Source organism: Balaenoptera acutorostrata, chromosome 14 (assembly GCF_949987535.1).
Source record: "Balaenoptera acutorostrata chromosome 14, mBalAcu1.1, whole genome shotgun sequence".
NCBI lineage: Eukaryota > Metazoa > Chordata > Mammalia > Artiodactyla > Balaenopteridae > Balaenoptera > Balaenoptera acutorostrata.
The window spans coordinates 74,871,621-74,894,714 of record NC_080077.1 but is presented as its reverse complement, the minus strand read 5'-3'; the positions used below and the strand labels follow the sequence as shown (position 1 = coordinate 74,894,714).

The 23,094-nt window shown below is 40.2% G+C and overlaps 1 protein-coding gene across 1 annotated transcript; it reads left to right on the top strand.

Annotated features, from left to right (window-relative positions):
- The first annotated feature begins 200 nt into the window (after positions 1-200).
- PRSS35 (serine protease 35) lies at positions 201-15,789 on the top strand. The gene is made up of 2 exons (XM_007165017.2): positions 201-422; positions 12,918-15,789. The coding sequence occupies exon 2, from the start codon at positions 12,937-12,939 to the stop codon at positions 14,176-14,178; it is 1,242 nt and encodes a 413-aa protein (XP_007165079.2). The 5' UTR covers positions 201-422; positions 12,918-12,936; the 3' UTR covers positions 14,179-15,789.
- The last annotated feature ends 7,305 nt before the right edge of the window (positions 15,790-23,094 follow it).

The window sequence follows — 23,094 nt, the reverse complement described above, 5'->3', positions numbered from 1 at the left end:
TTTTTCCTAATGCTGTGGGCAGAGGCGCTGGGGTGAGAGGCTGCCCGGTCCGCCCCGCACCTCCTCGTAAACCCTCCCCAGACCCCCCTCCTCCTCCTCCCCGCCTGCCCCCCTCCTCTCCCTTCGCCTCCGACACTCCCCCCCGCCCCCCGCCCCCGGCGGCCGCCCCGGTCCCCGCCCCCTCTCCCCTCCCACCTCCGCGACGCGGCGCTCAGCTCGCCTCCCGCCTCCCCGCAGTCTCAGCCGCGAGCTCCCGGCGGCGCTGGCGGGCGGTGGCCGGGCGCCCGGGCTCTGACTCCGGCTTGTCCCGAGGCTCGAGGCAGCTGCATCCCTGCCCTCCTGCCTCGCCGGCGTCGGTGACTGCCTCGGGGGCACTTTGATTCGAGCAGGGCAGCGCCCCCGGGACCGAGTGAGCTTCGCAGGTAAGGATGGAAACCCCCCCACCCCGGACAGGGCGAGACCCTAGAACCTGGAAGTTTCCCCCGAGAAAGGCAGGACCCACCCGGGGAGAGCTTCTTTGAAGGGCTCTAAAGACAGGGATCAAACTTAGCAGTTTTAAGTCATCAAAGAAGCTACTCTTCCAAATAGGCAATTCTTTGTGTCGGCCTCTGCACCGTTTAATATTAACAGTAAAATTATTTGCATTGGAATATAAATGGAATTCTTTCCACTTAAGCACTACCAGAGGGGGCCCTCTTTATTTTTATGATTATTAACAGATGCCATTGAAAAAGGTGTAAAACGCATTCCTGGAAAGTCTCGTCTCCTTGAAAGCCTCTTTGGCAGAGTTACTATGGAAGCTAGGAATCTCTCTCTCTCATCAACCTGGCTGCACAGGTCAGCAAAAGGAGCAGCGGAAAACATTTTTTAAGTGAGAAGATGAAATGAAATTGAAAAGTCTTGGACTTGCTTTAAAATACTCTAGGAAAAAAAAAAAAAAGGTGGGGGAAGACAACTGAGTGAGACAAGATTGTCAAAATATTGGTAATTGTTGCCGCGGGATGACGGGCATGTAGGGTTGTAATTTTCTACTTTCTAGCTTTCCCTCTACTTTGGAAATTTTCTATCATAAAAGTCTTTGAAAAGTTGTAGAAACACTTCCTGCCTGATTCCTCTGCCCTTTTTACACTGTCATTGATTCGAAAGAAGCTGCATATCCTGTCTAGGTGTTTTTTTCCCTTCTATTAACTCTTCTCACTTCTGAAATTCTCATTTTATCTCAAGTGCATTTGTCTCCACAGAGAGTTATAAAAGTCATATTTTGCTGCTTGGAGAATTATGCTTAGGATCTGGTATATAATTTAAAAGAGGGAAGGTTAAAATTCCAGCCAAATAAGACATCTAGGCTTGAAAGTAGTGTGTGAGCATCATATGGAATTTTATGTTTATTAGGAAGTAACCAGAAGAGCTCCTTTAACGTGAGAAGAGGTTGGATGTGGATACTCTTCCTGTTTTTCCTCCAGACAGCTCGGAAACCTGCACACTTTTAAGAATCTTTTTCGTGTTTTCAAATGTGAGATTGTTTAGCCTAGTGCCTGGCACATAGAATGTGCTTATTATGTTAAAGTAATCAACTGCTAATGTGAGTTAATTTCCCCTGTTGAGTTCATTACTTACCTTTCTCTGCCCAATGCTCAACTATCCAAGGCAAGCGCACTGCATTTTAACAGCGGGATCAGACTCAGAATTTTCGAGGCTGAAGGTACCTCGCGTGGGTTAACTTTGCACTTGAGAAATCTGAGATGAGAGATTGGAAACAGCAAAGTTAAGTATGAACGTTATTATTTTATGACTTTGCTTAACTAAAATTTTTTCAAAAGCTTCACAAGCTTTAACAGATGTTTGCTTAGCTAGAAACACAGTGATCATAAGATGCTTTAAAGCCTGAAGAGTAGCAAACCTAATACAGTTCCAGATATTCTTCGCTTTCCAAGGCCAACTTGCAAGATAATAAGTCAGGAGCCATACGCTGTGCATTTCCTATGTCAGTGGATGATAGAGCCAGCAGAGGGTTCCCTTGGGGCTCCCTCAGTGCCATTCACCCCAAATTTGATTTACACACAGCATAGCCATTGCACAAACTGAAATATACTGGTCCTGGAAAAATAGCTTAAAAAACAAAGGGAAGTTTTATTTTTTTATTATGATGAGAAACAGAAGTTGTGGGTTACTGTAAAGTAATCAACTGTGTAACTTTACCATCTTCCTTTCCCTCCACTACTGCTAAACTTTTCAAGCAGACATTACTCTGTCTCATTCCTGAAACTAAACTTGAAGATAGTGCTATGGTATGATATTTTGAATAGCAGTTGGCACATTGTCAATGAACTTCCTTGCCATTTATTTTCAGCATAGAATCAGTGGAGAGCTTACCCTTTGGAAGTGAATTATTAAGTACTTGATAGACATGGGAAATATTTGACAGGCTGAAGATTTTTCTTCCTGCTGAAATGAACTGCAGCACATTTGGGGGACTGTTTAGCAGCGCTGGAGGTCATAGTGGAAGTGTGCTGACACCACAATGGTTTTGGGAAACCACCTGCCAGAAAACCGTCTGGCTGTAGACAGCATTATCAGCCCTCAGCTCATCCGGATGGGCTCTGTGGCCTGGAGGTGGGTTTTCTAAATGTGATCAATTCCATGTGATAACCATCTAGTATATTATTAGCCAGTTAGACTTCTCTCCCTCCCATGAATCCTACATGCTTTTAAAATAAATTCGATTTTGTACCTCAAGGAACATAAACCATCTGAAGTGTGGGATCTTGGATTGGGCATCACCGGGCTAGCTTCGCCATCTAGTGGTAGAAATAGGGATAGCAGGCAAGTTCCTACCCACCTCCCCCCCACCCCTCCCCTCACGCGGGACTAGGAATTGAAGCGGCTTGAGGCTCAGTGATGAGTAAGTTAACTTGTGTTTTTTTCATTTGTGATTTAATCTAGGACTTTAGAGCTAAAAGAGATCTTAGAAATTTTCTAGTCCAACTCAGTGGCTAAGGAGGACTTATCACAGAGTTTCATAAGCAAGGAAAGAGGCTTATGAAATGATGCACAGCACTGTAAACATTGTGTGTATTTGTCGAATAAACACATTTATCTATCCTGTTCCAATTCTTGATTCTCCCTAGCAATACTGCTGCATGCTACCGGAATGTTTTATCACGATCTTCTGATTTTAGCTCTCAAGTGGTGTGTCTGTATAATTTTCCTAAAAATGAACGTTTTCATTTATGTTTAAGTCTCTGAACCAAACATTCTTTTCCCCCTTATATCACTCCCCACTACTTCTTTCTTTCCAAACATCCAGGGCAGACAGTTTTAAAAACTAGGTTTTTACCTTTCTAAGTATATTGCTATCGCTGCTGTGACAAATTACCAAAACCTTCATGACTTAACAGAGTATCCTATAGTTCTGGAGGCCAGAAGTCCAGAGACGGTAAGCAGGGTTGCCTTTTTCCCTGCAAGTTCCAGCAGAGAATGTCTCCTTACCTTTTCAGGTTCTAGAGGCCACCCGCATTTTGTAGCTCGTGGTCCTGCCTGACTGACCTCTGCCTCCATCTTCACAGATCCTTCTCGTTCTTGACCCTCCCGCCTCCTTCTCAGAAGGATTCCTGTGATTACATTGGGCTCACCTGGGTAACCCGAGCTAATCTCCTCATCACACAGTCCTTAACTAATTCACATTTGCAAAGTCTCTTTTACCAAGTCAGGAACACAGTCACATATGACACATTAGGATGTGTCATAGTCACATCCTAATCTGGGGATTAGGATGTGTTACAGGCATAACTTGGAAATACTGTGGCTTCATTTCCAGACCGTTGCAATAAAGCGGCTATTGCAGTAAAGCGTCACGTGATTTTGGGGGTTTTCCCAGTGTATATAAAAGTTACTGTAGTCTGCTAACTGTGCAATAGCATTATGTCTAAAAAACAACGTATACAACAATTGAACACACACTTTGTTGCTAAAAAATGCTAACCATCATCTGAGCTTCAGCAAGTCATAACCGTTTTGCTGGTGGAGGGTCCTGCCTCGATGTTGATGGCTGCTGACTGAGCAGGGCAGTGGCTGCTGAAGACTGGGGCGGCCGTGGCAGTTTCTTAATATTAAGACGCTAATGAAGTTTGCTGCATCGAAGGACTCTTCCTTTATGAACGATTTCTCTGTAGCATGCAATGCTGTTTGATGGCATTTCCCCCACAGAACTTCTTTCTTGAGCTGCTTTATCAACTAAGTTTATGTTACATTCTAAATCCTTTGTTGTCATTTCAACAATCTTTACAGCATCTTGCCCAGGAGTAGATGGCATCTCAAGAAACTACGTTCTTTGCTCACCCATAAGAAGCAACTCCTCGTCTATTACAGTGTTATCATGAAATTGCAGTAATTCAGTCACACCTTCAGGCTCCACCTCTAATTCTAGTTCTCATGCTGTTTCCATGACACCTGCAGTTACTTCCTCTACTGAAGTCTTGAACCCCTCAAAGTCATCCATGAGAATCAACTTCTTCCAAACTCATGTGAATGTTAATATTTTGACCTCTATGACTCATGAATGTTCTTAATGGCATCTACGATAGTGTCTTCTTTCCAAAATTTTTCAACTAACTTTGCCCAGATCCATCAGAAGAATTACTACCTGTGGCAGCTGTAGCTTTACGAAATGTATTTCTTAAATAATAAGACTTGAAAGTCAAAATGACTCCTGATCCATGGACTGCAGAACAGACGTTGTGTTAGCAGGCATGAAAACAACATGAATCTCACGGTAGATCTCCCTCAGAGCTCTTGGGTGACCAGGTGCATTGTCAGTGAGCAGTAATATATTTTTTTCTGGGTTAAGAGTCCATTTTAATTAGATTCAGTTACTTAGAATCAGTTCATCTCAAAACATCTGTGTATTATCAAAGAAAATATAGGGACTTCCCTGGCGGTCCAATGGTTAAGAATCCGCCTTCCAATGCAGGGGACGCAGGTTAGATCCTTGGTTGGGGAACTAAGATCCCACATGTGGCGGGTCAACTAAGTCCACGAACCACAACTAGAGAGAAGCCAGCGCGCTGCAACGAAAGATCCTGCACAACTATACCCGGCGCAGCCAAAAATAAAAAATAAATAAATATTAAAAAAAAAAAAGAAAATATAAATTACAGCTCTCAAAATTCAAAATCAGTGAGCAGTCGTATTTTGAAAGGAATCTTTTTTCTGAGCGGTAGGTCTCAACAGTGGGCTTGAAATATTCAGTAAAGCATGTTGTAAACAGATGTGCTGTCATCCAGGTTTTGTTGTTCCATTGCTAGAGCACCGGCAGAGTAGATTTAGCATAATTCTTAAGGGCTATAGAATTTTCAGGATGGTAAATGAGCATTAGCTTCAGCTTAAAGTCACCAGCTGCATTAGCACCTAACAAGAGGGTCAGCCTGTCTTTTGAAGCTCTGAAGCCAGGCACTGACTTCTTTCTAGTTGTGAAAGTCCAACAGCATCTTCTTCCAATCGAAGGCTGTTTTATCTACATTGGAAATCTGTTGTTTAATGTGGCCACCTTCATGAATTCTCTTAGCTAGACCTTCTGGAGAACTTGCTGCAGCTTCTTCACCAGCACTTGCTGCGTCACCTGGCGCTTTTATGTTATGAAGATGGCTTCTTTCCTTTAACCTCATGAACCAACCTCTGCTAGCTTCAGATTTTTCTTCTGCATCCTCCTCACTTCTCTCAGCCTTCATAGAATTGAAGTGAGTTAGGGCCTTGCTCTGGATTAGGCTTTGGCCTAAAAGAATGTGTGGCTGGTTTGATCTTCTATCCAGACCATTGAAACTTTCTCCATTATCAGTAATAAGGCTCTTTTGCTTTCTTATCATTGTGTGTTCACTGGAGTAGCTCTTTTACTTTCCTTCAAGAACTTCTTTGCATTCACAACTTGGCTAACTGGTGCAGAAGCCTAGCTTTCAGCCTATCTCGGCTCTCCACATGACTTCTTCATTTCTAGCTTTTGATTTAAAGTGAGAGATGTGCAACTCTTCCTTTCACTTGAATACTTAGAGGCCATTGTAGGGTTATTAATTGGCTTAATTTCAATACTGTTATGTCTCAGGGAACAGGGAGGCCCAAGGAGAGGGAGAGATGGGGAGAGTGCCAGTGAGTGGAGCAGTCAGATCACACACAATACTTAAGTTCACCCTCTTATATGGGTGTGGTTTGTGGCCCCCCCTGAAAAAATTACAAAAATAACATCAAAGATCACCAATCACAGATCACCATAACAAACATAATGATAATGAAAAGGGATTACTAAAATGTGACGCAGAGACACGAAGTGAGCAAATGCTCTTGGAAGAATGGCGCTGATAGACTTGCTCAACAAAGAGTTGCCACAAACCCTCTGTTTGTAAAAAACACATTATCTATGAAGTGCAGTGAAGCACAATGAAACGAGATCTGCCTGTACTTGGCGTACCACAGTGAATAAAGTCCACAGCAGTCAGAGATGCATGAAATCCCTTATAAATACCTATGTAGGTTTTGACCCCTATTCTTTGATGCTTCTAATAATAATTGCTGCCATTTGCTGAGGGCTTACTGTGCTCTGGGCACTGTATTTATAAATATATCATATTAGTGTCTCACAAAAATACTCCAAAACATTATCCCTGTTGAACCAACGTAGAAAGTAACGTTTGGAGAGATTAAGTGACCTTCACAAACTCATACTGCTGAGAAGTTGCAAGTGGACTTCAGTTGGTTTGGCTTCAAAGCCCGCTGACACCACCGTCATTGACGCACCCCAGCTCTCACTGTCCCTCTTGGTCACGTCACTAACACTATTACTTTCTCGTCATACTGATCCCACACTTTTTAGCCCAAATGTTGCCTCCATTTCAGTGCTCCAGTTAGTGACTGACATTCACTGGGGGCTTCAAGTGCGCTGGGAACCGAACTTTATAAAATACCTATTCTCCTCTGCATCTGCTCCCAATTTGCGAAAGTGACTCAAAGTTTGACAAGTGTTCTCCCAAACCTGACCCATTTAATGCTCGCTTTCCACCTGTCGGCTCTCACTAGTAATGTTCCTTCTCTCCTGCCCTGGCCTTTTGCCTAAGCCAGCACTTCTCTCTGCAGATACAGAGAGTATCTGGTCCAGACCGCAATGTCTACCTGTTGTGCGTCAATCTTGACCGAGCAGGTAGAGGATGAACGTGGAGGAGGAGGGAGATAGCTGGAACATGTTTTCACATTCGTGCACATGTGTAAATGTAGGCAGTGACGCTGGGAGGGGTGAGTGGCTGGGATCATGAATGGCTAAATAAAGGACAGGCAAGTTGTCAAAAGTGGTTATGCAGTCATTTCTGTGTCCTAATATACATTAAGGTAGAAGTTGGTGTTGGCCCTATGAGGCCATTGATCTGAGTGGTCCCTGACCCGTATCAGCCCCCAAGAAAGTGTTTGACAGAGTAATGCAAAATTATGATCCAAGGCAGCATACTATATACACATGAACTTGGGCAACTACTTCACTGTCCATTACGAGGGACCAGGTGAAAAGAAGGGCCCAAGTAAGTGTGACTCTATCACCTGGTGCAGATTCTGGATGGTAAATCAGCTCATGTTCGTTTACAAGAAAAATAGTTCATTCAAAACATTTAATATAGCAAGATCATCTAATCTTTCTTTCGTCTGCCTGACATAAGTTAAAATATAAACTTTAAAGGGTAACAAACCAAAAAACAAAAGAGAAACTGAGCCTGAGAATGTAATTATGTCATGCCATAGTAAAATTCTATACACTCTAGATGACTCAATCAAAAAGTTAGGTTTTTCTTTCACTGTAAATCGCTCCCTTAGAGTAATTATTCTGACACTGACTGTTTCTTTTTAGGCTGAGGGCCTGTTGCAGTTCCAGAATTCTTAGGGTAGATTCAGGCTAAAAATAAGACACGGGAAATGCAATTCAAGTGTTCTGTGGCTGGGTAAGGTTTAATCACACTGAAGTTTAATAGCAATGAGAAAAATATATTACAAAGCCACAGATATTCATAGAAATGAGTAATTAGGAAAGCATTCATTTGGGAAGTCTCTAAAGTGAAGCTGTCCTTGAACAAAAAAACAAAGCAAAGAAAAACGGAGTTTGAGAGTGTGTCAGAAACTATACTGAATTAAAAATATTTGAGTGTAAAATTGACTTTCTAGAAAACTAAAAGTGCTATAACTTTGCCTTATATAATGAATTGTTTTAAAGTGATATTAATTCACCCACTAAGGTAGAATAATAACTATAAAAGAACTTATTATTGATTGTGTCTATGCTCTGGGCTCAGTGGTAATTCTTTGCATATATCAACTTATTTAATTCTCACAATTACGTTATGAAGTTGAGATTACTATTATCTTCACTTTGCAGATAAGGAAATGGAAACCTAATTGAACTTAATAAACTGCCCATATTCAGTTGCCTAATAAGTGGTAAAGATGACACTTAACCCAAGTCTTCTTACTCCTTGGTCTGCCCTCGTAACCACTATGCTGGTAGAGATACCCAAATATTCTAAATACTATCAGCATTCACATTTCTAAGAAAGCATAAGCAAGCAACCAAACAAAAGCAATAGTAAGTTATCTCTTGTAGTTACGGGTGGTCATTTCTGTTAATAGTATAGACCAGGTAGAACTGTGGACTAATATCTGCTTCATCAGTAAGAATTCATCTACAAATCCTGGTATTCTTGCTTCCTGCCTAATTCTCTTCCCTTCCATTCGTCTCCATGGTCCAACCCATAATCAACTATGTGTACATTGACTCGTGGTGAGAGCCATGACTGCAACCTCACTTTCATTAACCAAAATTGGAATTTGAAGCCCCAAATCCAAGCCATCTGGAAAGTGACAGGGAAGGTCACAATTATAATGGAAGACAGGAAAAAGGAGGAGAATGAGGGAAGACATGGGACATTAAAGCTTTCAAAACACTATAACTGCTCCACCAGCTGGGACCGTGTCTCTTTAGTTAGTGCTTTTTGGATGACAGGCGTCTATAGATGTATCCACTGAACCATGGCTTGCTCTATCAGCAAGAGCTATCATTTACGTTACATTGACGTTTTACCACAAGGCAAACTTAGATTTCCCAAAAGAAAGTGTCCTGAGACATTTGTCCAATTTGAAATTACAGGCCAAATTAGACAGGCTTACTAAATCCATGTCCTTTATTACTGTGATTCTGAGGTCATATGACAAGGCTCTGCCCCTCCCGTGCCCAAGGATAGATGTGGGCATGGCTTTTATTCCTGGGCTGCGTTGCAGCTGAGTCCCTCAAAGGGCACCAGACCGGGCTGGCCAGCTAACACTCTTGCATCATCTGTAGCATCTGTAGCATCAGAGGCGTTACATACAAGCCTACTGAATTTGAATCTTTTCAGAAGTATTATTAAATCACTTATGTAAAAGTATGTTTTTTTTTTCTATTAAAGGTGGAACCATTCAATATTAACAGTTGCTAACACAGTAAAAGAGCAAAGTTTAGAATAAATTTATTTTGTACAGATGAAGCAGAGGTCCTTTGAAACCTGGTGAAGCAATCATCCCTGGAAAGTCCATCTTCTGGGAGGGGCTTAAGCTGCTACACCAGGACCTTGGTTGCTGCAGTGGTTCTGAAACTGTACTGAGTATCAGAACTGCCTGGAGGGCTGTGTACAACATGCCTAGCTGGGAACCCACACCCCTCCTGGAGAGTTTTGAACAGTAGGTCTGGGTTGGGCCCTGAGAATTAGCATTTTTAACAAGTTCCTAGGGGCTGCTGACACTGCTGGTTTGGGAACTACAACCTGGGAATCCCTTGATGTGACACAGTTTATTTTGCCACTCACAAGTACAGAATCTTACTAACAAAATCTTACTAACAAAATCTTATTCAAAATTCATTTTGAATCCAAAGGCAGGAAAAAACCCAATTTCCCCGCTCAAAGCAGTCAGGCAGAAGGAGTTCTCCATCACTCACAGGAGGGTCAGTCTTTTTGTTCTATGCAGGTCTTCAGCTGATTGGATGAGGCCCACCCACATTAGGGAGAGCAATCTGCTTTACTCAGTTTACCTATTCGAGTGTTAATATCATCCAGAGACACCCTCCCAGACACACCCAGAATAATATTTGACCAAATATCTGGGCACCCTGTGGCCCAGTCAAGTTGACACATAAAACTAACCATTACATGGGACTTTCTTAAAAGTCTGACTACAGAATTAATGCACAGGGCACATGTTTTATTTGGTAAAGAATAAAGGAACTTCTAAATTTGAGATTCATATTCTAGGTCGATTATTTGTAAAGTAAAATACCATCTGGTCTGTTATAATTTAATATTTGTGTTCTGCCTATCTAAATCCTAACTAGCTAAAAATTTGCAAGACTAAATTAAACAACACTGGAAAAAAAACAAACAAACCCAAATCCGAAAAACAAAACCTAACTGTGGAGGCAATACCACAACACCATGATTTTGACGTTCTCTCTTTTGCCTAGGAATGCCTTTCACACATTTATTACTGCACAGATCATTATTACCAAGTGTTAAAATGTACAAAGTGATCCTGTGTATTTTTTAATGTGGGTAATTGGCTGATTCTCAGTCTTTGCTGTACTCATATATTAAGTACATAATGAACAGCTGTTATCACATAGGGCTAAATAAAAAATCGATTTTTAAAACTTTTGTTTCCCACATCAAAAAACTCCCTTGGTTGAAATTTTGCTAAGAATCAAGTAGATAAAAAGATATATGTACATCTATTTTTAATCATCTATTATGGCCTGTTGATAAACTAAGAGGCAGCAAATAACTCTGATTTTAGCTTTTTTTTTTGGAAAGACATAACTTTTCATCTTGGGAACCACCCAGTTAAACGTACAATTTCAGGGTCTCAGTAGAGTTACTGAGTTGTTAGCCTTTGTCATTCCAATCCAATTAAATAAAATGGATGAAATACTCATTATGAAAATTGCACAAAAGGCAACAAAAGAAAATACTAAGTGGTTCAACAAAATAATTACTGATATAATTACTGCTTTGTGTAAAGTCAAATTTGCCATGGTAATGATTAGAAAATATTGTGACGTGAGTGTGGATTTTTTTCTCAAGTATATTGTTTACTGATTTTTTGGACAATATCCATCAGTCTACAGAAGAATGCCCTGTCTCCAAAATAAAGCACAAGCTATTCAGCAAACAATACGAATATTAACCAGAATCACCATTACTTAGCATTCAACTGTGAGCAAATGGAAAAAAATGGAAATTGCAAAACTTCTAGGTAATTTTGCTGATGCCAAGTCATGGTACAGATTATTCTAAACTTGCTTAACATGTTCCAATGTATGATCATTCAAATTAATTATGTCATGTTTTGATGAATAGATCATGTTTAAATAACAAAGAGGTTAATGTAGTATATGTTTTTGTTTTATCAAAAGAATGTTATTAGTGTGTTAATAAAATTCTGTACTTGTATATGGCAAAATGAACTCTGCTGTGTCAAGAGATGCCCATATTCGGCTCTGAATCAGAGACAACTTTTGCTTTTCCTGCCAGCTCCCAGGATCTTATGGGTGTACCCTGCTTTGTGGGCCATTCCTGACATTCCTTATTAGCTTTCTTTTCTTTGATAAGCAAAGAAAGCTTATGAGAAAGCCTTGAGAGTGAAGGTATTGTAGGAATAATCTAACCTTGAACCGCCTCTGCTTTGTACACAGTGCAAATCATTTGCTAAGCCTGGATATTTTAACTATTAGTTAAAAACAACTTGGAACGTAGCTTACAAATTTCCAAATTGCTGCTCCAAAGACTGCTACTCCCCCTCACTCTCACCAAGCAACAACTGACAAACATCAGTTCTAGGAATAGATTTACATACCAGTGAACCTAGAGGAGCAGGAAATGAAGGCAAGAAGATGTAAACAGTAGAAGAGGTATTATACAATTTAAATAGTTTTCAGATGAGAGACCCAGGATGAAAGGGACTATATTTCATCGTGATCATGTTCCCGCAAGTAGCAAATGCATAACCATCGCCTGTGCTCCATAAATTCTTACAATTTTAATATAAAGTAAAATGCCACTATAGAGTATTTTCGTGTGGTGCTTTGCTTAGGTGGTAGTTCCAAGCACAACTTTGTTTAAAAAAAGGACAGGGTACATTTTTCTTATTTTTGGATAAAAGGGCCTGTGCTTTGTATTTTCTTTTTATGATTAGGGGTTCTGCTTGTAAAAATCAAAGCAGGTCAATAGCAGAGGAGCCCATTTATTTACTTCTAAAATCTCTACTGAATATTTTAGAATATTATCCTATGATTTTAATTGCACCATCAATCAGCTTGGTCTGCAAGCCGTGATTAAGGGAAATTCATTGTATTCCAGTGAATGCTTTTTTTGAGCTCTGTGCTAGCCATTTACATTCTAGAGATGAGGAATTTGTGATCCCTGCTTTTATTAAGAAGCTAAGTTCAGGGAAAGGGCCGGACATCTGCTGTTATCTTTATTTCTAAATCATCTGGAGATAAGGTTGTAGGAGACCTTGGAAGGAAGATGGCGTGGCTTATGCAACAGAGGACCCCAGTTTGCCACCCCTTCTTATTCTCCCATGTGTTGGGTTGCAAGAGGGGAGAAAGAGGGGGAGATGGCAGATGGGGGTAGGATGCACGGGGATTAGGGCTGGTGGAGGGAAGTCTGAGTGAAAACAATTTACTGATTTTGGATGTCTGTATGAGCCTACTTAGTAGGGTGTTTATCTAACCTCAGTAAAATCTAAGTACAGTGAAAATATGGGCTCCTCTTTGTGGTGAAGCTACCTTTAGGACCCAATACCTAAATGAATGATAAGTAACATACTTTAAAAGAAACCATTATAAAGCTTCTCTTTCTATCTTAAAGGACAACGTAGAAGAACAAAATGGAAATGACGCTGTTTTGGTTGATACTTTTCACCCTTGGGCGGACTCCCATCGATGGATCTGAAATGGAACGGGATTTTATGTGGCACTTGAGAAAAATACCCCGGCTTGTCAGTGAAAGGACCTTCCATCTCACCAGCCCCACCTTTGAAGCAGACGCTAAGATGGTGTTAAATCAAGCGTGTGGCATCGAATGCCAGAAAGAACTCCCGGCTCCCAACCTTTCTGACCTGGAAGACTCTCTCTCATATGAGACTGTCTTTGAGAACGGCACCCGAACCTTGACCAGAGTGAAAGTTCAAGGTTGGGTCCCCGAGCCACATGAAAATCTCACTGCACAGGGAGCACCTGTGAGGAGAAGGAGACACGTGTACGGCACTGACAGCAGGTTCAGCATCTTGGACAAGAGATTCTTAACCAATTTCCCTTTCAGTACGGCCGTGAAGCTCTCCACGGGCTGCAGTGGTATCCTCGTCTCCCCCAACCACGTCCTAACAGCTGCCCATTGTGTCCACGATGGAAACGACTACATCAAAGGCAGCAAAAAGCTAAGGGTAGGGTTGTTGAAGATGAGAAATAAAGGTAGTGGCAAGAAACACAGAGGTTCTAGGAGGAGCAGGAGGGAAGCAAGGGGTGGTGACGGAAGAGAGGGTAGCAGAGAGAGTCTGAAGGAGAGAGCCAAGGCCGGAAGAAGGAGAAAGGAATCTGCTCGGGGTCAGAGAGCTGCTGACGGGATGCCCTCCTTCCAGTGGACCCGGGTCAAGAACACCCACATCCCCAAAGGCTGGGCTAGAGGAGGGAGGGGAGACGCGGCCTTGGATTATGACTACGCCCTTCTGGAGCTGAAGCGTGCTCACAAAAAGAAATACATGGAGCTGGGAATCAGTCCCACCATCAAGAAGCTGCCAGGCGGGATGATCCACTTCTCAGGATTTGATCACGACAGGGCAGATCAGTTAGTCTACCGGTTTTGCAGTGTGTCCGATGAATCCAATGATCTTCTCTATCAATACTGCGATGCCGAGTCGGGCTCCACTGGCTCTGGGGTCTATCTGCGTCTGAAAGATCCAGACAGAAAGAGATGGAAACGCAAAATCATTGCGGTCTATTCTGGCCACCAGTGGGTGGACATAAACGGTGTTCAGAAGGACTACAACGTGGCCGTGCGCATCACGCCTCTCAAGTACGCCCAGATCTGCCTCTGGATGCACGGGGATGACGCCAGTTGCACCTACGGCTAACGGATACCTGAAACGAGGTTGTGGATGACCTACATTGCAGAGAAAACTAGTTCTGATTACTCGAGTAAAGATCACTTCATAGGTTTTGCTTGGACTTGAACCCTATCAATAGTATTTCAACATGTTTATTTTTTCAAAATTAGGAGCTTTTCATACATTTTAAAAAGGTGTAGGTACACATCCTACAATTAGATGGACACTTCAATGCCAAGTATATATTCTTCTTTACATGGTGATAAGTTTCATTGGTGGGAAAATTTTTGTTTCTTTCTGCCTTGTTAAAGATTAGACACTCTTTAAAATTTCAAGCTGGTATCATAAATAATATGCGATTTCTCAATGGACTAACTCTCAGGGTCCTACTCTAAGAAGAGGCTAATAGGGTGCCGGTTGTGTATTAAATGTGAAACTGCATATACAGAGGTGGACAGTTACACAACTAGAATCAAGTTTGAGACAGTTATAACACAGTTTGTACTACTCTGAGGTAGACCCATTCAGCTCATGCCCTCCATGTTTATATTGTGTTTTCCATTGGGTCTGAGAAACTTTAGGTTTTTTTTCTTTCTTTCTTTCTTTTTTTTTTAAGAATTACAATGAACAGCAAGCTTTATAAACAAAACTATTAACTGTTTTACTGCTTTAAAAAAATACCAACTGAAGTGTTATTATTTATGGGAGAACTACTTTGTTCTATGAAATAAATCTAATTTAAAAACAGGGAAACTGAGACATTTTAAGATCTCAAGTTTTTATTCAACTAGTATTCAAAACATGGACTTTTCAAGTATGCGTAGGAAGACAGTTCCAAGGTTAATAAATGATCAGGTGTTGAAAGCCACATCTTTTTATACAGCTACACAGTCTCCTATGAATGAGGTGTTACAGTTTGAGACAAGGAATTCTATCGTCCTTTTTAAGAGAAAGACTTTCTTCCCCTTGACAAAGTTCGCTTTTCTTAATAGGGCCATAGACATATTATTTTGGTGAATTCTCTGATTAGCGATTTTGGATATGTCCTTTTTAACAAAATGAGTATAATTTATGAATATAATTTTTAAAAGAAAGTTCGGATCGTTTTCATTAGGGACCAAGGCGGTGCACACACTCGGGCCATCATGGCAGCCTCAGCAGACAGAGTCCAGTGGCTGCCCTGGGGCAAAACACCGAGTAGACACTCAATACATCTTTCTTGAATGATCAGATATTTGCTGAATGGTTGTACAAGCGGTTGAGTTCAGGCCATTATGTTTAAAGCGTTTTAGTGATTTGTAATTGAGTGCACTATAAAATTCAGGAGTTGCAGACCTTATTTCTGGGCTGATCTTCCTGGTAGTGTCTAGGGTACACACTCTTCTCTTGGGACACACCCAAGTCATTGATTCTGCCTGAGTTCCAATTTATTTTACTTGTTATTATTTTCCGTAATAAGGGGAAGTTATACCCTTGGCTAGTATGCAAAGGAATACATGATTAGATTATGTTAAAAAGTGATTTTGTAAATGGTGTTGAAAATAGCCGAAATTTAGCACAAGTTATATTCTTTTATAATGTGAATCTGTTAAAAATCATTCAATAAAAATTTAAAAAATAAATCAACTATAACTCTTACTGTATTTGTATATATGTTTTACATACAAGGTTTTAGCAAGTATTAAATTAACTGTTTATTTAAAAAAATGATTCTACTTAATTCTAAGCACATTTTGCTGGGAAGTATTTTATCACACTGGTGGTAGTGGAATAAGGCTATCGTCTCAAAAACTTTGATCAAATCTTTTTTGGGGAAACTTCTCTATGATCACTGAGACTAAAAATGTTCCAAGGTGAATTTTGCACATTTGCACTCTTGCAAACACACATGCATTCTTCATCTTAGTTTCTTAGAAAGTAAGTCCTGGGTTTGAGTCAGTTTGGAGGAATTTATGGTGCTTACTGTCAACAGTTTGGTTCGTAAGGTTAAGTTCTGAATATACATGATTTCCTTAAAATCACTGTATAATATACTTTTCAAAAATATAAAATTTTAGCTCATTTTATTTGCAGAGGTTTGATTCTCTCATTTTCTTCTCTTTCCCAAGAGAATCATGGATCTCATATGACCTACTACATTACTCAGAAGGTTTTACTTCACATACTTCTTCTGTTATGCTTATCGGATTTGAAATAGAAAATTAATTTGAATCCTCTTAGCTAAACAAATATACCCACACACGCATAAGTTGTCTACTGTGTGTAAAGGATGATACTGACTTATTGCTTAGAAAGACTTATCAATGGGTGAATTCAAAGAACTATTTATAAAACAACTGAAACTTAGAATTATGTTTTTTTCTTTACCCAAATAATATATTTCATTTTATATATGTTTTTTCTTGCTTAAATCAATAACTGTGTGGGCAGAAGAGACATTTTTCCTTTTTTGATATGCTTCTAGTTAAATCCCAAATATTCACTCTGAAAAAGATTTAAATATATGTATGACCAAGATCAGAGTTGTGCACAAACCATTACCTTTTTTTTTTTCAGCTTCTTTAAATCATTATGCTTTTTGTTTGTAGATCAAAGAATTCTTTGAAATTCTTATTTTCTAGAATCCCAGGATTAGAAGAGACCATAAAGATTATATACTTTAATTCCATAATTTAGATTTTAATTTTCCTCTATAGCATTCCATTTGAGGGGTTGTCCAGTAATAAGAAAAATCTTTTCACTACTTAAATATTGTTTAGTAATTAAAATTAATTCAGGAATATAACTTATTGCTTTAAATTGTTAGGTCAGTTTGCTACATACTGTAAAAATTGTATAGTGTTTATTTTGCATTTTAACCCAATGTTGACAATTTCAATTACTAATAATTCTTTGGCCTTACACTACTAAATCAAACGTTTACTCTCATCAAAAATGAACTGTGGGGCTTCCCTGGTGGTGCAGTGGTTAAGCATCCACCTGCCAATGCAGGGGACACGGGTTCGAGCCCTGGTCCAGGAAGACCCCACATGCCGCGGAGCAACTAAGCCCATGCGCCTAGAGCCCATGCTCTGCAACGAGAAGCCACCGCAATGAGAAGCCCGCGCACTGCAACGAAACGTGGCCCCCGCTCGCCGCAACTAGAGAAAGCCCATGTGCAGCAGTGAAGACCCAACACAGCCAAAAATAAAATGAATTAATTAATTAAAAAAAAATGAACTGTGATCATTAATTAAGAATATTGGGATAAAGCAATTGAACCAAGCACTGGGCATTAGAAGGATGTGGATCTATAACTATAAATAGCCTGGAAATAGCATCATCATTCTTTAATGCAGTTTTCTTATAACATATATTTTGGCTACTGATTTTATTTATTAATTTTCTTTTATAAATTTATTTATTTTATTTATTTATTTTTGGCTGCATTGGTTCTTTGTTGCTGCGCGCGGGCTTTCTCTAGTTGTGGTGAGCAGGGGCTACTCTTCATTGCGGTGCATGGGCTTCTCATTGAGGTGGCTTTTCTTGTTGCAGAGCACGGGCTCTAGGCATGCGGGCTTCAATAGTTGTGGCACGCGGGCTCAGTAGTTGTGGCTCGAGGGCTCTAGAGCGCAGGCTCACTAGTTGTGGCACACAGGCTTAGTTCCTCCATGGCATGTGGGATCTTCCCGGACTAGGGCTTGAACCCGTGTCCCCTGCACTGGCAGGCGGATTCTTAACCACTGCACCACCAGGGAAGCCCTACTGATTTTAAAAAGTATCTGCCAAGGCTTAAAAGTATTTTTGACCAAAACTGATTTTTATAAAAACTGGAGATAAAAACAATCTTTTTAATAAACTGATTTTTCTAGCTTTCTTCAATGGCCAAATCATAAAGTTCAGCGATATTTAGGATATTTGGTCTAACTGGTGGTGAAATCATGTTGTCATTATATGCGGTCAGTGTATAGGCAGATTCACAATTCTTTATCGATTTGCCATTCAACTAAGGGGAAAAAGTCACCCTCAGATGGTTTTTTTTTTCTAAATAAAGTCTAGGAGGGCAATTCCCTGTCTACTCCTTTCTGTATTTAATAACTGGCAGTTTGATCCAGTTAGTGAAACTGTCTAGAGCATGGTGGCCAAAATAACTTTTGATCCCAGTCTGGGCTAGTTTGCTTTACCGACAGTCCAGGTAATTCTTAATCAGCTTGGGATGCCATAACAAAATACCATAGACTGGGTGGCTCAAACAACAGAAAATTATTTCTCACAGTTCTGGAGGCTGGGAAGTCCGGCAAGGTGGGTTTCATTCTGAGGTCTCTGATCTTGGCTTGTAGGTGGCTGCCATCTTGCTGTGTGCGTGCATGACCTCTTCTTTGTGTGCTCTCAGAGAGAGAGAGAGAGAACAAGCTCTTTGGTGTCTCTTCTTACAAGGGCACAAATCCCAGCATGAGGGCCCCACCCTCATGACCTCATCTAACCCTAATTACCTCCCTAAGGCCCCATCGCCCAATACTATTGCATTGGGGGTAGGGCTTCAACACATGAATTCTGGGGGGACTCAAACACTCAGTCCATAACAAGTGTCTATTCTAAACCCACAAGTTGCAACTTGGGCCAGGCCCAGGGAACTCATAAAATAAAGCAGTCAGCAGAGGAACGAGGCAATGGGGTATGAATGGAAGCCCAGGGCAACCAATATCCTTCTCCTCACTTTCATGATCATCATCTCAAGTGCTTATACCTGGCACAGAGGAGGTGATAAATACATGCTTAAAAATAACACCCAGTATTCCTTGAGGCTTACTCTTTCAGGGCATTATCTACTCCGTGCTGTATGATAAGGCTCCAAAATATTATACTAGAGGTATTATCTTAACCACATATTGTATATAGCACATGTTCAAATAATGGGGACGTTTATTTGTAATGAGAATTTTAATATCAGAATATTGTAGCATGGCATAGGAATCAGACATTTGCCATGTTCCCTACTGGTTCGGGTATTTCTGATAAAAATGCCTTCAAACTGAGGAGTGCCAGGGTCCTGTAGTTATGCCTCATCCCCTGCTCTGCCGTGTAAATATTTTTTTTTAACATCTTTATTGGAGTATAATTGCTTTATAATGTTGTGTTAGTTTCTGTTGTACAACAAAGTGAGTCAGCTATACATATACATATATCCCCATATCCCCTCCCTCTTGAGCCTCCCTCCCACCCTCCCCATCCCACCCCTCTAGGTGGTCACAGAGCACCGAGCTGATCTCCCTGTGCTATGCAGCTGCTTCCCACTAGCCATCCATTTTACATTTGGTAGTGTATATACGTCGATGCTACTCTCTCACTTCATCCCAGCTTCCCCTTCCCCCATGCCATGTAAATATTTAATCAGATAATCTCTGCTTCAGAACTTGTCTCTGAAGTCTTTCATTTCAGTAATATTTTAAAATTTCCAATAACATGTTAAAATTCATTCACTTTTCTCAAGCCCCGGGGACAAGTAGTCTGCTTCGAATGTCTACTTTAATCTAGATTCCAGTCACTGTGACCATATGATCCATTACTGCCTTCCAGTGTGGTTTTACCAAACTGAGACAATATGATCACATTTTAATCTATATTTGTAAATGTTTTACTAGTAGTAAATCTTACATTTATGCTTTTGAAATCCTCTGTGTATGCATTCATATACTGAAATGTGTACAGTATATACTCTCACACATGTGGCACAGATAAGAGCAAAACTCTGGAAACTGTTCACACAAGTGAATACAGATGAGTTTGGAAAGTTCCTTTAGCCTTTTGCTCAGCATAACTACTACTCATTTTTTTTTACTCGTCTCTGTATTTTACATTCAACTTCATCAGTGATTTGTAATATACCATGCGATTATCATCTCATTTACCCAGAATTTCCTTTGCTGGTAAGTTCAAGTATCCAAAATATAACAAAAATATTAAGCCCCAAATGTTATCCTCTGATAACCGAAATGGATGACATGAAATTACTTTTACTCTGGAAATAATCTTAACAAGTTTGGTTATCTCATTTCCTAAATTATACTTGAAAGCAGCTGTCAAGGCAAGTCTAGATCAGTCCCCAAAAGTGACAGCCTGAGAGAGAAGATGCAGACAAATTACTAAACTACTAAAACAACAACAAAAGCCAGTTATTAAAAACTACAAAATTACAGTTGTTTAGAGCTATTGAGTTTTGGTGCTAGTAGCTATGCAACCCATACTAGCTTGTGAAAGCCTACCAATGTATGTTATGTTCATAATGCTGGCTGAATAATTGATATGAAATTTAGTTATGTTCAGTATGAGTTTTGTAAGGTGTTATAGAACATTTTTTCATAAAAAAGCTTAACATACATTTTTTAAAGCTTTGTTAAAAGAAGAGAAACATTAGTGGTCTACAGAATCGACTTGCTTCTGTACCAAATGAAATTCTCATCTCGAAAGTCAAGAAAAAAATCTTTCCCAGATGTTTTATTATACCCCCAAATCCTTAACCATTAAAATATTTGTGATTTTGACTGGTAATGAGTGTATTAAAAGTTGAGAATTAGCCATACAGCTGCACCCAGTTTATGCAAACACATCACACAGGTACAGTGACTCTGGTGTATTGGAGAAAATTCAGGATGTGGAATACAATAGCTTTAATTGTCTAATCCTAGTAGACTGCCCTGAGTGAAGTAAATGGTCACCAAATATAATATGCTGATAATTGTAATTAGTATTATAAAATGATAGAAATTACCTCCTATAATTGAAAGAAAGATTGGAAGTTCCTAAGGGCAGAGATCAGCGATCAATCATCCCTGAAGAACTAGTGTGAGTGTGAGTGTGAGTGTGTGCTGGTGCACGTTTTGGGAGGATTGGGGTGTTGCAACTCTTGTTCTCTGAAACTGTCAACTTCCCCTTCCCACCACTATGTTGCTCTTAAACCTCCAGCTTCCTGGGATTTAGCCAACAACACAAGGTTTTTCTAAGAACTGCCTATTAAGGAACTACTCTCTTCTCAGCTAGATAAGCCCTCCAGGGGCTTTCCAAGAGTAATCCTTAGATGACTGAGGCTTCTGGAAAATGAGGAGAAGTCCCTTTCTGTTCTAAGCACGTTCCGTTCTTCTCCTCTTAACTGACAGGAGTAAAAACTGCAATTTTTGCGTTCCTTAGGATTTAAACTATAGCTACTGACCCAGATACCAGATCACAAAACAACACCGATCTCAGCGTATAGGAGAAAAGAACAGACTAGTATACAGTACAGAGATCTGAGAGGACACATTCATTTATTCCCTTGTAACTCCTTTAAGTTGATCAGTTGTTGGAAAAAATTGCAGCTAACAATCTTAGAAGACGCACCTTTTAAGCTCTTCAACAGTTTTTCTTCACAATACCTACAAAAGTGCCCTTTAATTCTTTTTTTCTTTTAAAAATCAGAGTGGGCTTGGTGCCAAGATTCTGCTGCCAAACAAAACTACCACTTTATCAAGCAACTGCCTCAAGATAAAAGCGTGTTATTTCTAAGACAGAACCAAATTTAGTATTCTGCCACTGTGCTTGGAACACTTACTTTAAAAGGCTCTCTCTGTGGCCTGGGAAATAACACCACTGTACCCAGCCAGTGGGCAGTGGTGCCACTTCCTGTAGGTGGTATGTGGCCGATGTGGGTCCAAGGACGGATGTCCTGGGCGCTCAGTGGTCCAGCATCTTTCCGCACATACCCGCCAAATGAAAGGCTGGTTTCTGGTGGCAGCTAATGTATCCTAATGCCATAGGGACCACCTTTTTATGACTAGGAACTACATGTCTCAATTTTTAGACTATAGATGAGACAAAATACTCTCCGTGGCTTTCCTATTTTGAAGACTTCAGAAATTTTCTCTTTTGCTGGAATTATCTATAACGTTCAAATAGAGCTACACCCTGTGAGTCCACCAGATTTATGATATTTCAGTGGTTTCCAAAGTTGGTTGCTCATCAGAATGACCTAGGGAATTATTTTAGAAAGATTGCTTCCAGGGCCCCACTGAGATCTACCTTGCAGCCCCTAAGAGTGAGGCCCAGAAATCTATATTTGATAAAGCTCTCCAAGGAATTATGATGATCATAATTTAGCTTGATTTGGGAACCACCATGAAAACCTATCTTCCCTAAATTAATTGTTCCTCCAGCTCCTATACTTTCCTTCTGTGCACAATGATGTTTGTCTTTTTCTCCCCAATAAAATGTTTTCTCAGTTTTACCTATCTTTATATTTTTTCCTGTAAACTATCTTAAGTACTTTGGTAAGGAAAGTGGTGGTAAAACTATCAGACACATAGATGGTATGCTTTTCAGTATTTTTATAAAGCGGAAACACATTTTAGCAATAACATTGTCAAATTCTGTTTTATGATGGTAAGAAATGAGTCAAATTTACAAAACTCCTGATCATAGGCAATCATTTTACAATCAGGGACAAAATCCAATTTTACTTGTTTCCTGGAAATGAGATAATTTTTTTTTTTTTTATTCACGATCTGCTTTACACTATAGGTTAGATCAAATCACTATAGTTCAACGAACATTTATTGAGTCCAATCTTAGGCACATAGGATATAGAGTTAAGTACTAGATTCTACCCTTCTTCAAAAAATTCATAATATAGTAAGGAAGTCAGACACATGTTTAAAAAATAGTGTGAAAAAGGTGAAGCAAGTACAAGGTGCTGAAGGAACACATTTGAGAAGGATCAGCTCTATCGGGGTGGGCAGTGTGATGAAAAGAAAGGTTTCCTAGAGGAGGTGATACCTCAGTTGGGTTTTGAAGGATGCGTTGAAGTTTGCCAGCCTATCAGTGGGGAGCTTGGGGGAGTGGAGGGCACCCACAGGAGATGAAACAGCCTGTGCAAAGGTATGGAAGTGTGACACTGTCCTGTGTGTTTAGGACGCAGTGTTGGGGGTTGCTGCC